Source organism: Chrysemys picta, chromosome 4, assembly GCF_011386835.1.
Source record: "Chrysemys picta bellii isolate R12L10 chromosome 4, ASM1138683v2, whole genome shotgun sequence".
In the NCBI taxonomy this organism is placed as follows: domain Eukaryota; kingdom Metazoa; phylum Chordata; order Testudines; family Emydidae; genus Chrysemys; species Chrysemys picta.
Window position 1 is genome coordinate 47381659 of NC_088794.1, and position 14966 is coordinate 47396624.

General features: G+C 40.2%; 1 protein-coding gene and 1 long non-coding RNA gene across 10 annotated transcripts in view; one reads left to right on the forward strand and one right to left on the reverse strand.

The window, feature by feature from the left end:
- Window positions 1–648: 648 nt before the first annotated feature.
- LOC112058966 (uncharacterized) overlaps window positions 649–14966 on the forward strand; it is a 177431-nt gene continuing 163113 nt past the window's right edge. Inside the window, exon 1 of one of the 2 annotated variants that reach the window (XR_006176548.2) lies at window positions 649–1041. This is a non-coding gene — a long non-coding RNA (uncharacterized LOC112058966). The remainder of the gene's footprint in view (window positions 1042–14966) is intronic. The other variant, XR_006176549.2, reaches the window with a different exon arrangement.
- SBF2 (SET binding factor 2) overlaps window positions 12900–14966 on the reverse strand; it is a 570707-nt gene continuing 568640 nt past the window's right edge. For all 8 annotated transcript variants that reach the window (XM_065592221.1, XM_065592216.1, XM_065592217.1 and 5 more), the window contains one exon: window positions 12900–14758. In XM_065592221.1, the coding sequence (XP_065448293.1) occupies window positions 14660–14758 (99 nt within the window). In that variant the 3' untranslated portion in view covers window positions 12900–14659. The remainder of the gene's footprint in view (window positions 14759–14966) is intronic.

Here is a 14966-nt window from a genome sequence, read left to right on the forward strand (position 1 = left end):
TCCCCTCAGCAGGGCAAGGAGGTGGCAGTGTAATCTACAGCAGGGGTTCTCAACCTTTTTCTCTCTGAGGCCCCCACAACGTGCTATAAAAACTCCACGGACCACCTGTGTTATTTACATTTTCTGCATATAAAACCCAGGGCTAGCATTAGGGGATATCAAGCAGGGCAATTGCCTGGGGCCTCACACCACAGGGCCCCCAGTGAAGCTAAGTTGCTCAGGCTTCAGCCCCGAGTGGCAGGGCTCAGGGATCTGGGCTCCAGCCTCATGTGGTGGGGCTTCGGCTTTCTGCCCTGGGCCCCAGTGAGTAGGGTGACCAGATAGCAACTGTGAAAAAATGGGACTGGAGTAGGGGGTAATAGGCACCAATATAAGAAAAAGTCCCCAAAAATGGGACTGTCCCTTTAAAAACGGGACATCTGGTCACCCTATCAGTGAGTCTGATCCTGGCCCTGCTTGGCAGACCCCTGAAACCTGATTGCAGCCCCGTAGGGGGCCCGAGACCCCTGGTTGGGAACCACTACAGCACCTATTGAATAGCGAGGCACCATCAATGACCCATTGTTTCCCTGGTTGCAAAACCTTACTCTGCCACTGGCTGGGCCTCATTTTAGCTTCTTCCCTCTAGCTGCAGCAGTCCCTGCTTTGGCTGCTTCTGTTCATAGGGCTGGAGTCTCTAACTGGTTCCTCTGTGCAGTTTTCCTCCCAGGCCACAAGGTGAGGGGACAAAGGAAGGCAGCACCTGGGTTTTAGTGCCCCCAAAGTTTGTGGGTAAAGTCTCCCCTGTACAGCTCTGGATCCAGGAGGAGTTGGAGGGAGGGATAGCCCCAGCTGAGCCTTGTTACACACACACACACACACACACACACACACACACACACACACACACACACACACACACACACACACACACACACACACACACACACAATGCAGCAGTCCCTGCTTTGGATGCATCTGTTCCTACTGGCTGGAGTCTCTGGCTGACTCCTTTCTGCAATGCACGAATACTCTGCTTCATCAGATTCAGAACAATCACAGGTAGGTTTGATGTACTAGGACCTTAGGAGATATGATCTTGGATTCTAAAATGGGAGTACTGCTGTAAAGTAGATAGGATTCATTAAATGACTGCAGTTCCCTCCCCCACACTCTATGATTAACCTGTATGTGTATAACAATATGTGAGCTAAATAATTGTAAATTGAAAGCAACATAATTAGTCCTTCAAAATGAAAGATTACCCAGCAGGGTTTCATACTAAATTCTGACACTAGTTTATTTTCTAGAATGTATAACTTCAAAGAGCCAATACAGTGTCTCTGTCTGGCTGAAACATACTGCAAATGCTCATGTGGGAGTGCAACGAGTGCAAAATCTGAACAGAACTCATGTGGTTGCTGACTTTGTTTGAACAGAGAAGGGGAGAAAGAACAAATGGTTCAGCAAAGCTTGATATCTGTCAGCGTAAAGCTAAACTCTGAATTTCCAAAAAGCCCTGTTATGTGAAACTCTGGAGCATCCCCGGCTCTGAGGGCCTGATCTAATTGCCATTGAAAGGTTCCCATTGGCTACACAGAGCTGAGGGTGCTCATGGAAACTCTGAGAATTAGGTCAGAGGTATCTAAAAGTCTCAAACCAGAGGCTAAATTCTATTCCTGACTGCTTCAAAAGTAAATCACCAGGGGGTGAAATCCTGACTCTACTGAAGTCAATGGGTGTTTTGCTACTGACTTCAGCAGAGGTAGAGTTTCATTCCTGATTCCTAAACCTGTGAGTTAGCCAAAAGATCATACTTCCTCTGACCCTTTAATTCAATACCTGTTGTCAAACTTCTTCACAGCTATGTTTTTCAACTATGAATTGTGTTTCTTTATTCCCTGAAGGCATATGTGAAGGATAATATAAGTATGCAAAACATAGGGCTTGATTCTCATTTCCACTAAAACCCCTTCACACTATTCTGGCTGTGTAAAGGGGAATTAAAGTGGGTGTAAATTACATTAACATCAGGGGTATAATGGCGACATTGTAAAGGAGAATGTGGCCATAGCTTTGCTAAATATCCCCATGATACATCAATCCACTATTGTTAAAAACAATCTAGCCAGTTAAAAAAGTAAATAAATATAAAAAAATGGGCCAAGTTTACCATTGGCATAAGCAGGCACAAGTTGGCTTCAATAGAATTACCCCCATTTATGCCAGTGGCTAAATATTTTTAAAGTAAAAACAAAACAAATACGCACCATAAATGCACCATAAAATAGGATAGCTGTTTTGAAATACAGTGTTGATACTTACTTAAACTTCCTGCATGGTCAGCAATATAACTCAAACACTGAAAATCAGAGCATTTAAAAAGAAAACCATATTAGTAGAGTAAAATATTAATATTCCTTCCCAGCATTATAAATCCAGCCAATTGAGCCTTTAAGAGACGTTTCAGTGTTCATTGGAGCAAGGACCATAAGTGTTTTTGACCATGTTAATACTATCTGTAAAAATGCATACAGTAGTTAATTTATGTATAGAACTCCTTCCAAGAGATAGAAAGGTGAAATCCTTGTGTAATATTACTCTTGTGGAGTGTTTTATTAAAGCAGAAGAGAGACAGAGAGATTTGGGCCCAGATTGGTTTTTTAAAGTTATGGGTGCTTCTCTTTTCATTTTTGTTGCTTCCCTGGGTGTGTACTAGAACAGATCTATTGGCTGCATGGTTCGTGGTTTGAAAAACATCCAAAATACACAATAGGAGGGGTTTGGTTCTAGGAAAACTTGAACGTGCATTTCAGACCCAACACTGGAATTTCCTTCGTAGCTACAGATAGGATTGGGAATAAATATTGTTCACAAGGCTGTAACAAGGCATTGCCATTCTAGATCAGATCAGTGGCCTATTGTGACACAGAGGGCTCTTGGTCAAAGGGTCCCTTGTTCTGCACAAACTCATTACAAATGTCTCAGACCTAACAATCTCACTACACCAAATATGTCTTGCAGGCTATTTATCTATAGGAAGTAATATGAAAGGAATCCACAGAAAGCTCAGAACTATCACGACTCAATCACTATGAGGTGTACGTATGGGTAATATTTAAGGAAGAATATAACTATACTGAAAGTATATTTTTGATCTTGGAGTAAAAGTTAGTCACCGGGGGATTCTGGGTATGTCTACACAGCAAAGAAAAACCCATGGCTGGGCCATGCCAGCTGACTCAGGTTCAGGCTGCGGTGCTATTTGTTGCTGTATACACTTCGGGGCTCAGGCTGGAGCCTGAGCTCTGGGACTCTTCCACCCTGCATAGTCCTAGAACAGCATTTCTCAAATGCAGCCACAAGGTTTTTTTCCCTGCAGCTATGACAGTCTCCTGGCAGAGATGGAGGAGGGGCCAAAGCAGAGGCCCCTCCCTGCAGCGCCCAGAAGCTCCAAGGGTGGGCTTCAGCCCCACCCCCGCCCATCTTCAGCCACAGAGTTCAGGGGGTGGGCCTCAGTCTTCCTCCCCTGGCTCAGCCAGAGGCTCCGGGGATGGGCTTCAGCCCCCCATTTCAGCCTTGGGGCTCTGTTGGTGGGCTCGTGCTCCAGCCCTCCTCCCCTAGCTTCAGCTGTGGGGCTCTGGGCTTCAGCCCCCTGGGGTGGCAGGGCTTCGGGCTTCAGCCTGCCCCCCAGAGCCGTGGGTCTCTGGCTCGGGGATTCATCAGAGCTCTCCTTACCGGGCGCTGTTGTCAAGAGGCAAGGAGTGGGGTGAGCTGGGGTGCGAGGCCGCAGCAGGGAGCTTAGGGCAATGGGGGGGGGGGGAAGCAGTGGGGCCCAGGGGGCGGGGGAGGCAGCGGGGGGTCAGGGGGATCTGTGGGAGGCCAGGCGAGGCAGCAGGGGCCAAGGCACCAAAATACAACCTTACACTATTTTTATTATTGAGTCTGCAAAAAACAAAAATTACAATGATTTGGACATGCATTTGTGCATATTTATTTGCTTTTCCTAAATTTAATTAAGTATTTTAGGAAAATTTGTAAGAGCAGCCACCAGCAAGAGTTGGTGTCCGCACTCTGAGGCCACCAAACATTTTGTTGTGAGAACCCCTGTCCTAGAGCCTGGGCTTCAGCCCGAGCCTGGAAGTCTACACAGCCATGAAACAGCCCTGCAGCCCAAGCCCTGCAAGCCTGGTTCAGCTGTGGATGTCTAGTTGCTGTGTAGACATACCCAATATGTCTTGGTGATGGCCCATTCAAACAGAAGGGAGTTGTCACTCTGCAAGGCTCAATTGTTCAGTGTTGCTCCATCCTAAGACTATCAGTGGAAAACCACTGCAACTGCAACCAATCAAAGCCATTAGGAGGTAAAAAGCAACAACAACGAGGGACAGGGGATTGTCCTGTCTATTAATAGAAATAATAGATGGTTTCCGTATAACACTGAGTGGGAAGAGGCATTCTGCATCTATTCACTGAGGAAACATCTTGTGGAGTGGAGGTATTTTTCATGAAAGTTTGGATGCTGGTTCCTGTGAAGGCAGACAGACCTTTGGGAAAAAACTACTCTATTAGATAGGAAAGGTAACTATTAATAAAATACAGGCTCTAGTACACATTTTAGGATTTTGTTTTGTATTGTAACCATTTGTTCCCACCACTCTCTTTTTTCTTGTGGAATCTTTCTTAAATAAACCTTTTATTGTAATGTTCACAATTGCTGGGTGATTTTACAGGAGCAGAGATTTAAGGTAAAACTACTAAACTGAGGTACACTGCTCCTTTGGGGCAAGGGATCTGGGATTTCTGTGAGCAGCCAGTATTAGGGGCTGGATATCGCTGAAGAATGCTTTAAAGAGACTCAGGGACTGAGATAGGCCAGAGAAGAGTGTCTGAGTGGCTAACAGTCTGGTGGTGTTAAGGAGCTAACACTCAGCCACCATGAGCAAGGCTACTTCTCGCTAGAGAAGCAAGAGGTAACAAGGTGACTCGCAGTCCTAGGTACCGTGAGAACGGTCACACCCATATAGCTAACATGGAAGAAAGTGCAAGAAACCCCATTGTGAAACTGCTATTGAGAAGGGCAATATTATTACCGTTAGACTTATTCTTAAGGCATCCACTATCCTGGAATATGGGTTCAATTACATATTACTAGCTGACCCACATTTTGAAAAAGTGGAAGGGAGATTCCTATAACAGACAAGTATGTAGCATCTTGGAAATAGCAACTCCAAATTTGGAAATTAAAGTATAAACTTGACAGTGTACCCACCTCTGGAAGCTGAAAACAACTTGGCTGTGTCTGATAAAGAGAACTTTGATATTCAACTTGAAATATACTCAGAAATATTAGCAATATTTTAAGTGGTCAGAGTTCAGCCTACTTTCTGTTGGTTTCATGTTAACCTCTTTCCTCTATACTGTTAATCTAGTTTCTAATAGAGATAATAATATGTCAAACTCTGAGAGTGTTTGAAATCCAGACTCAGATCCCAATTTCACAAAATAGCTCCTTATCCTTGTAATAGACCAAACCAAAGCCCTTAATCCAAACATCCCTGATCTTTGTCTCACTTACGATTTGCAGTTTGAGCTGGCCACTCATTTCACAAAACTTTAAAAAAAAATTAATGAAGAATATTACCTTTCAGCTTTTATTATGTCTGAGCATCTGAAAATGTTTTAGGCACCTTGCAGAAACAAGCCAAGGCAGTCCAAAGAATTTAGAATCTAAATTCAGACATTACAAAACAAGTAAAGGTCATAAACAAAACAAGGTGCAGACAAGGAAAGGAAGGGAAAGGGTTACAGTAACAAGATAATAGGGTTACAGTAACAACATAATATAGTTAATCAGAGTGAAGCATGTACACATGAAATCATCATCACCTACAATCAGAGTAGATTAAGGCGAAACGGGACCTAGATTCCTCAAAACCCAGTTAGACTCTTCCTCCCAATCCACTCCAAGATACGTGTCAGGGTGGATGGGAAAAAGCTATCTTTCTCTCTCTTGAGTCTTTGATCATCTTCACAAGAGATGGGCCAGCTCAAAATCACTGGTTTGCTGTTCTGACACCTGCTTCATGCCAGCACTGACTCATTGTTCTGTTTGGGTGCTGATTATCAGGATCGAGGCTTAATCTGTCAGTAGCTACATGAATCTATCTGCCTTTGATCTCTATTGTCCACTTTCACTCACCAGTGTTGGTAAGAAGAAAAACAGACACAAAAAGTGAGTTTAAACTCTGTTTCTAATATGGAATAACTGGGACCACCACATATGTGAGAACACAACAAATTAAAGCCTCCCCCCCAAATCCCCATGTGACTCAGACTGAAATTAGTAAAAAATCAGGAGGGCTGTTGACATCTGATAAATGGAATGATCATTGTTTTCCCTGTAGAAAGTTTCAGTAGCTGGAAGAGAAACTGTGTCTGAGACAGATTATATGTATTAAATATATATGTGTCACTATTTTTAAAAGTCATCCAGTGTTCCTGGCATTGTACAATCAGATAAGGAGACATTGTTCCTACCTCGAGGATCTTATAAGTCTAATTCAGACAGACAAAACAATTCAGGCATGCAGAACACCGGAAGACATTTCACCATGAAGTACACGTCTTGGGGAGGAGGGGTGTGTGTGTGAGGGAGGAGGAGCGGAAAGGGGGGAAAGTGGAACAGCTTAGCAGAAGAATTGTGTTTTCAGGAAGTGTTTGAACAGCACAGAGGGAGCATAGGATTGATGCCCTAGGGTAGAGGAAGTGCACATTTTCAAACTGACTCCTTTGTGACAACAGTTAATAAAGTTTTGTTGTTTGTAGCCTATAGGCGAATTGCTAGGGTATCGTTTACCTTATCGAGAGTGACAATGTTCATTATGACAGGTTTCAGAGTAGCAGCCATGTTAGTCTGTATCCGCAAAAAGAACAGGAGTACTTGTGGCACCTTAGAGACTAACAAATTTATTTGAGCATAAGTTTCGTGGACTACAGCCCATTTCTTTGGATACATAGAATGGAACATATATTGAGGAGATATATATACACATACAGAGAGCATGAACAGGTGGGAGTTGTCTTACCAACTCTGAGAGGCCAATTGAGAAAAAAGAGACACTTTAACCTGTCTTGTCACTCAATGACAGACCTGTGGGTGGCAATTTTGCAACAAAAAAGCTTCAAAAACAGACTCCAAGGAGAAACTGCTGAGCTGGAATTGATATGCAAACTAGATACAATCAATTTAGGCTTGAATAGAGACTGGGAATGGCTGAGCCATTACAAACATTGAATCTATCTCCCCATGTAAATATTCTCACACTTCTTATCAAACTGTCTGTACTGGGCTATCTTGGTTATCACTTCAAACGTTTTATTCTCTTACTTAAGTGGCCTCTCAGAATTGGTAAGACAACTCCCACCTGTTCATGCTCTCTGTATGTGTGTATATATATCTCCTCAATATATGTTCCATTCTATGCATCCGAAGAAGTGGGCTGTAGCCCACGAAAGCTTATGCTCAAATAATTTGTTAGTCTCTAAGGTGCCACAAGTACTAATGTTCATTATCTTTACTTTGGTAGCAAAAATGGAAAAATCCACTGACATGACCAAAATCTGAGTACATGTATTCTGTGGATTAAAACACATTAAATATCCTGGGAAATAGCTGCAGCTTTTTTTTTTTTTTTTTTTTTTAAACTTATGCCAACAGAAATGTGTCCGATATGCCAATATTTGATTAGCCATGTGGTAGCTAATAACAGTTGAAATAGCCATTGATGTTCTCAAATACCTTTCTAAAATTAATTTTTCCATGGCAATCACAGCCTGAGTACATGAACAAAAGTTTCAAATAAATATTTCCATCAGTAAGGGAATGAGTGGAAGGAAAAGCTATTTCAGGGTTAAACCAAATGTTTGACTACTGTAGCAACTGCACGTTACATTTTGAGATTGTTACATGACCTTTAGGCCATGTTGACACTGTTAATGTACATTACACACACAGTGGTCAATGACATGACTTTTACATACCATAACTAACTCTTCAGTTTGTTCTTGGCGCTGGTGCATTATCTCTTGATGGGATATTTTCCAGGTTTTCAGGCATTGCTGCATACCCATACCACAAAAGGAGAGAGACTGGAGGCTTTAATTTGAGTCAGGAGTCTGAAGTGGAAGATTAAAGTCAAGTTAATTTTGACAAATTTTATCAAACATTTTAGATAAGGAAGAGAAGTCAGCTGCTTTCGTGGTACTGAAACATGCCCTGACTCTCTCTCCCCCTTGCCCCTGCTTGCCGGGAGCCGATCCAAAAAAAAAAAAAAAAAAAAAAAAAAAAAAAAAAGCAACAAGCTACAACAAGCAAAAAGCTACAAGCCAAAAACTAGCCAACTCACAAGCCAATTAAGCCAAAAACAAGCCCAATTTCTGCATTTTTTTCATGGGTTTGGCATGTCTGGTGTGAACGTTTGCAGAATCAATGTGTATAAACTGTATGTTCCTTATGGGTGTTGAAATCCAAAGCTGCTCAGTCTTCCTATAAAAGCATGATGCTGCATCCAGGATCAACTCGGGGGGCAGGGGTTAATTGTGGTGGAGAGGGGGGTCTCAATACAGGTTCTGGAACATTAAAAATCCTGGGGAATACTGTTGGGGTAGTCATTTAAGGAAGGTAGTGGCTTAACAGAAGAGGGCTTTAAATAAAGGTTTTGCTGTGATAATATTGAGTTGAACAAGAAAGAGATCTGTTAAATAACAAAGCAGACTACAGTAGAACCTCAGAGTTATGACCTGACCGGTCAACCACACACCTTACTTGGAACTGGAAGTATGCAAGCAGGCAGCAACAGAGGACCCCCCCCCCAAAGGCAAATACCGTACTGTGTTAAATGTAAACTACTAAAAAAATAAAGGGAAAAATTAAAAAAAGATTTAGCAAGGTAAGAAAACTGTTTCTGTGCTTGTTTCATTTAAATTAGGATGGTTAAAAGCAGCATTTTTCTTCTGCATCGTAAAGTTTCAAAGCTGTATTAAGTCAATATTCAGTTGTAAACTTTTGAAAGAAAAAACATAACCTTTTGTTTAGAGTTACGAACATGTCAGAGTTATGAACAACCTCCATTCCCAAAGTGTTAGTAACTCTGAGATTCTACTGTACCATTATACAATCTGGAATAATTGTATTGTCTTACATAAATCTTACTTTATTTGAGACTGTTCTTTCTGCTCTTTGGTGGGGTGGAGAGGGGGAATTCTACTGAAAGCATCACATGATGAATAGCCAAGTACAACTATATACCATAAAATCCCATCTCTTGCCAAACTGATATACTGTAGCCTTTTGATCACCACCAGTTTTTATCATGTCACTTCTTATTAAACTGACAAAAGGAAAGGAACTGAAAATGTCTCCTGGAGGACACACAAACAAGAAATATCCTCAAGGCAGCGGTGGATGCAGTTTAACATCATGCCCAGGACTAGCATCCAAAGTAAAGGAGAAGGATTGGTTTCTGTACTGTCTGAAATCAAACATGAAGACATACTAATGTTTGAGCCACATGTATACCAATATTCTACCATCTTGGAAAGTCAAACATAGAAAGGAATTAGGAAGAAGAAATTGTTACTTCGGAGTGTCTTCATTTGGCTGTTGAATTAAGAAAGGAATTCAGCACACAAACAAAACGAGAATGTGCTGCATGAGAACATGGACACCAAGTTAGACTCTGGCTCACACAGTGGCCAAAATTCTGGAAATAACCAACACCACATCGGCAACAACCAGAAAGCAGGTGCAATAGTGATACTCAACATGAACTTTAGCATTAACTGGGAAACTGATGCATCCATGTGAGCAGTCTGATTCTTGAAAGCAACCTCAGGGTGATCATAAACAGCCAAATATTTGGATGATCATGGATGTGAAAAATGAGAGATATGGCTCAGAGTCCTTACACAGAGTCCAGGGACATTGCAAGAGGAAAAGGCAAGAGAACCATATTTGGACAGAATCACAAGATTTGTGTGGTGTTGTTAAAGTATCAGATACAAACAATTAGGAGTGCAGAATGTGATGCCAGATTTTGAACATCTGGCCCTGCATCTGATAGTTGTTTATATTTTTATTACATAAGTACTGACCCAGAAGTTTGGGATTCCAATTATTGATCATAAATCTGAAGTTCCATAACATGGGACTGCTTATTTTTATTATTAAGGGTGTGACGTTGTGCAGTCTATATGGTTTTATAAAAACTTGATAATAAGCCAATATAATGTAACTGGGATAGTTTTAGAGAAAATATGGTAATAAGTGAATGTAACGTAACTGAGATATGCTTCATGCAAAAGGTCTCTTGTAAGGTATGATTACAAAGCTTATAATCTACTGAGTATGATCGTCTGATTTGTATAAATGTACCACTCTTGTATCTAAAACTAGAAATATAAAATGTAATTCTGAGGGCCTATTGTAATTATGTAAAGTGTGGGCCATTAATGATGGTTTGGAATCTTGATGACTCCCATTGTCTGCAGATGGCTGTTTACCTGTGAGTCTCCCTGTATATGTGTGTGCTGGCAAGTGAGTAATGAAGTCTTGCAGTGACATGTGATCATGTCACCTGACCTGGAATCCATCTTTAACCTGGTGCTTTTCCAGTGAGGGGGGGTGGAAACCCAGAGGGACAAAGGGTTCCCGCCTTATGCAAAAGATATATAGAGGGGTGGAACAGAAGAGAGAGGGAGAGGAGCCATCATGAAGAATCCCCTAGCTATCATCTGAGCTGCAACAAGAGCTGTACCAGGGGAAAGAATTGTGCCCAGGCCTGGAAGGTGTCCAGTCTGAGAAAAACTTACTGAAGCATCTCTGAGGGTGAGATTATCTGTATTCAGTTTGATTAGGCATAGATTTGCGCATTTTATTTTATTTTGCTTGTGACTTACTTTGTTCTGTCTGTTACTACTTGGAACCACTTAAATCCTACTGTCTGTATTTAATAAAATCACTTTTTATTTAGTAATTTACTCAGAGTATGTATTAATACCTGAGGGAGCAAACAGCTGTACATATCTCTCTATCAGTGTTATAGAGGGCGAACAATTTATGAGTTTGCCCTGCATAAGCTTTATGCAGGGTAAAACGGATTTATCTGGGTTTAGACCCCATTGGGAGTTGGGCATCTGAGTGCTAAAGACAAGCGCACTTCTATGAGCTGTTTTCAGGTAAACTTGCAGCTTTGGGGCAGGAGATTCAGACCCTGGATCTATGTCTGGAGCCAGACGGGAGTGTCTGGCTCAGCAAGACAGGGTGCTGGAGTCCTGAGCTGGCAGGGAAAACAGAAGCAGGGGTAGTCTTTGCACATCGGTTGGCAGCTCCCAAGGGGGTTTCTGTGATCCAACCCATCACAAAGGGTTTCTATAACCCTATCTCCCAACCCCCATTGTGTTTTGGATGTGAAGGAGAGGTTAGTAATATGAGAAAGACAAGGTGGATGTGGTAATATCTTTTATTGAACCAAACATTACCATGACATTGGTAATATGACATTCAAGTATCAATGTTCACATATTCTAAACATCTTTTTTTCAAAAAGTAAGTCACCCTATCATTTGTTATGAGAGATGGTGTCAGTGAGAAGAAGTGAGGGCAAGCTACCCCCAGCACTTTATATATGACCCTTGATAATATGTCTCCCTTCTCCAATGGGCAGGGTTCTAATGGTTCGTAGCAGGGGAGTACTGATGGTGCATGACAGAGGAGGTGCTCTTCCATAGGAAAGTGCTGTGAAGTCTCCTCCTGCCTGGGTGGGTTTCTCTGTGCTGGGAATCCCCACAGAACAGTCGGGGATTCCCTCAGCAAAGGGAAGTTCTGCCCACTGTGGGGAGAGGCTTCCATAGCCTTTGTCACTGTGTCTCAACACTCCCTTTTGCCTACTCATCTCTGTTGCTATCCTCCACCAGCTCCGTGGCTCCCAAATCTTATGCTACATCAACACCACCATATCTACCCTGCCCCCGCCCCCAACTCCTCTCTTTCTTGACTCTTGCTGAGGCCAACAACCTCATTGCCGCTGTCCCATCAACCAACATCCGTTGACCCTGCCTCTTCTATGCTCCCAGGACTACCACCCTTCATGCCCTCCCCTTTAACCACATCCAACATTAAACTGACATTTATACTTAAAACTTATTGTGTTTTATTTAGAATTTTTAGAGTTAAGTGCATTTTCCATTGACGCAGATGCTAAAAACTGAGATCAACACTTTAAGAAACCTTAATAGCCACACCAAACTCAATTTACAAACCTTACCACCCAAGCTTCACAATATCCAACTAGAGTCACTGACTGCTCACCTCTATAACACTCCTTTTCCATTCCAACTCCTGCACAAATGCATATGCATCCAGTAAATAAGGACCAAATTCAGATGCACATTTTCAACTCTAACCTTTTAATTTCTTATAAACTAGTTAATTTAAATATAAAATTGTATAAATAAGTAAGATATATGGCTTTGACATATGGCAGAGTTGTGTTGAGAAACTGTGCAGTGAAGGTTCTGGTTTCTTTATACCTAATGTTATTATTTAATGACTAAGTGCAATAATTATGTGTTTGGTCTTTGGGAAAGGTATGTAAATTGAGACTGAATTATGGATGATACTGTTGCTTTAAATTCAAATTTCCTCGGTTTATAGCATTTTTGCTGATAGATGTTTAACTTTTAGCTAAGGTTTCTCAATGTGCATTTTTTGTATAGGAATATATACAAGTATACACAAAACCCCACTCATTTTAATACCAGGAAGTTTGGGATTTTGTGTTATGGTACAAGATATAATAAGAGCTTTATTCTGTGAGTATTGCACTATACCGATATAATCTTTCACAGTAAAGGAAGGATTTTTTTAAAAAAAGAAGTGTATTTATTACAAGATGGTTAGCATACATAAGTCATGTAACATACATAAAATAGTTAAAATAACCTAGTTACAAAATAAGATGTGTTGTGTACATTTTCAAATAACCTTAAAAACAGTGGGATCAGTATTTTACAAAGTACATATAAAAGTACTTCATATACACAGAAAAATACAAATGTGCAAACACCATTTTCACAGGTGGAGATTTATCAGTTGAAAATGCTAAAAAAATCCTTCATTCCTTTAAAAAAATTACATATGTATTAAAACTGCTGCATTTCCTATTCTGTGTGCAGTGTGAAATTGAATATTATTCAGTCAAAAAATGAAAAGTGGTTAAAAAAAGGTGACAAACTATTTAATAATTGAAATCCTATAAATGAAATGAAGTCAGTTAGGTTAGTCTGATATTAACAATTATAAGCAGAATGTCTGGAAAAAAAATCAGAAAATACCAAATCATATATACAAACTCTATGAAATATTAGTTGGATATTTAACATATTAACATTAAAAAAAAACCTCACAATGGTTTTTATCTAAAGACTCCACTCCATGTCATCACAAACTGTAGCAAATAAAACCTCTAGTAATTTTGGGCTATATATAAAAATAACCCAACAACATTCCTCAAAGATTTTAAGATGAACAAACACAATGTTACTAAATGTAAAAATCTAAAACAGTCTTCCAATTTATGTGCAAAAATGGTTTTAAAGTATCAAATCACATCAAACCAAATTATGTACATATTTAGTATTTGTAAAGGTTATCTAGCTAGCATTGTTCTGCTATAAATAACTTACCTCTGTCCTGCAAACTGTCTGCATTTCAACTATTTCAGTGCAAGTGTTTGCTTTATTGTTTAGTGCATTTATCATTGTGTTTGTTATTTTTTACTTTACAGTGAGCAGAACAGAACATAAATAAACATATACAACTTTTCATACTCAGATTTTTCTCCTATAAATGTTTTAATTTGTGACCAGTTTCTTCTTGTTATTATCAGCCAGTTTTCTTTCCATTATCCTATTATAATGGGCAAATAGAATACCCAAAAAGCATATTCTTTAGCTAAACAGTGGGAACTTGAAATGCCATATATTAACAATAAAATTGCAGAAACATGATTTAGAGCAAGAGGTTAGAGAGCAGCTAGCAGATTTGAGAAGAAACCTTTTTTTGAAAAGTAAGGTTTTGATTTTTGGTCTTTAAAAATATTAAGTGACATTTGCCAGTCTGCTATGCATGTCACTGAATTCACAAACCTAAACTTTTCTTAGAAACTGTAGAAATGTTCTTCCAGATACACAACTAGCTTGAAAATTTGGACCATTTTGTTTAAATATTAAAACTCTGTGAAAACAGAACACTATTTGAGGAAAAATGTCCACAATTCTAGCTAGACAGTTTTTCTGATGCAACTCTGATTAGAAAAACAGTATTAGATGGTAGCATATTTCAGTGTGTAGAGCAGGCTCATTTAGCTAGGAATCATATGGAAAAGAGTTATATTTCAGGCTAAACAGATTACTAATTTGAAAAGTTCTCCTAGCAAGAGAAGTTATAGTGGTTATAATACTTAAACAGAGAAGATGCTTCAGCATATACTGAGTATTTATGACTGAATTGAAAGGAAGGTTGCTTGTTCTGTAATAGCATTTCAAAATGTATCTTCTTGCAACATGAAGTGCTGACAGCATTTCTCTTCTGCAGTTGGCAGTGGAAGGGTAGTCTCTGCTACGCGTCTGAAATACAGCTCTGGATCCTGTCCATCCATTGCTGGGCGCTCTGTGCATCTTGGGCACAGAAATTATACACCCGTTTACTTGTCTTCAGCTGCAAAATGAAAATAAAAGTGTATAAGATCGAAAAATAGACTTAGAAGATACAGCTCAGGAACTTGCAAACTTTCTTTTAAGCTCTGATATCTGAAGCGTTTCATTTTGCTTGAATATACTAATGTTCAGAATTTTCACTTTGGGTTGAGAATGTGGATCACTGGTTAGTTGTGCAACTTCCCTTGATAGTGAGTTAACTTGAAATA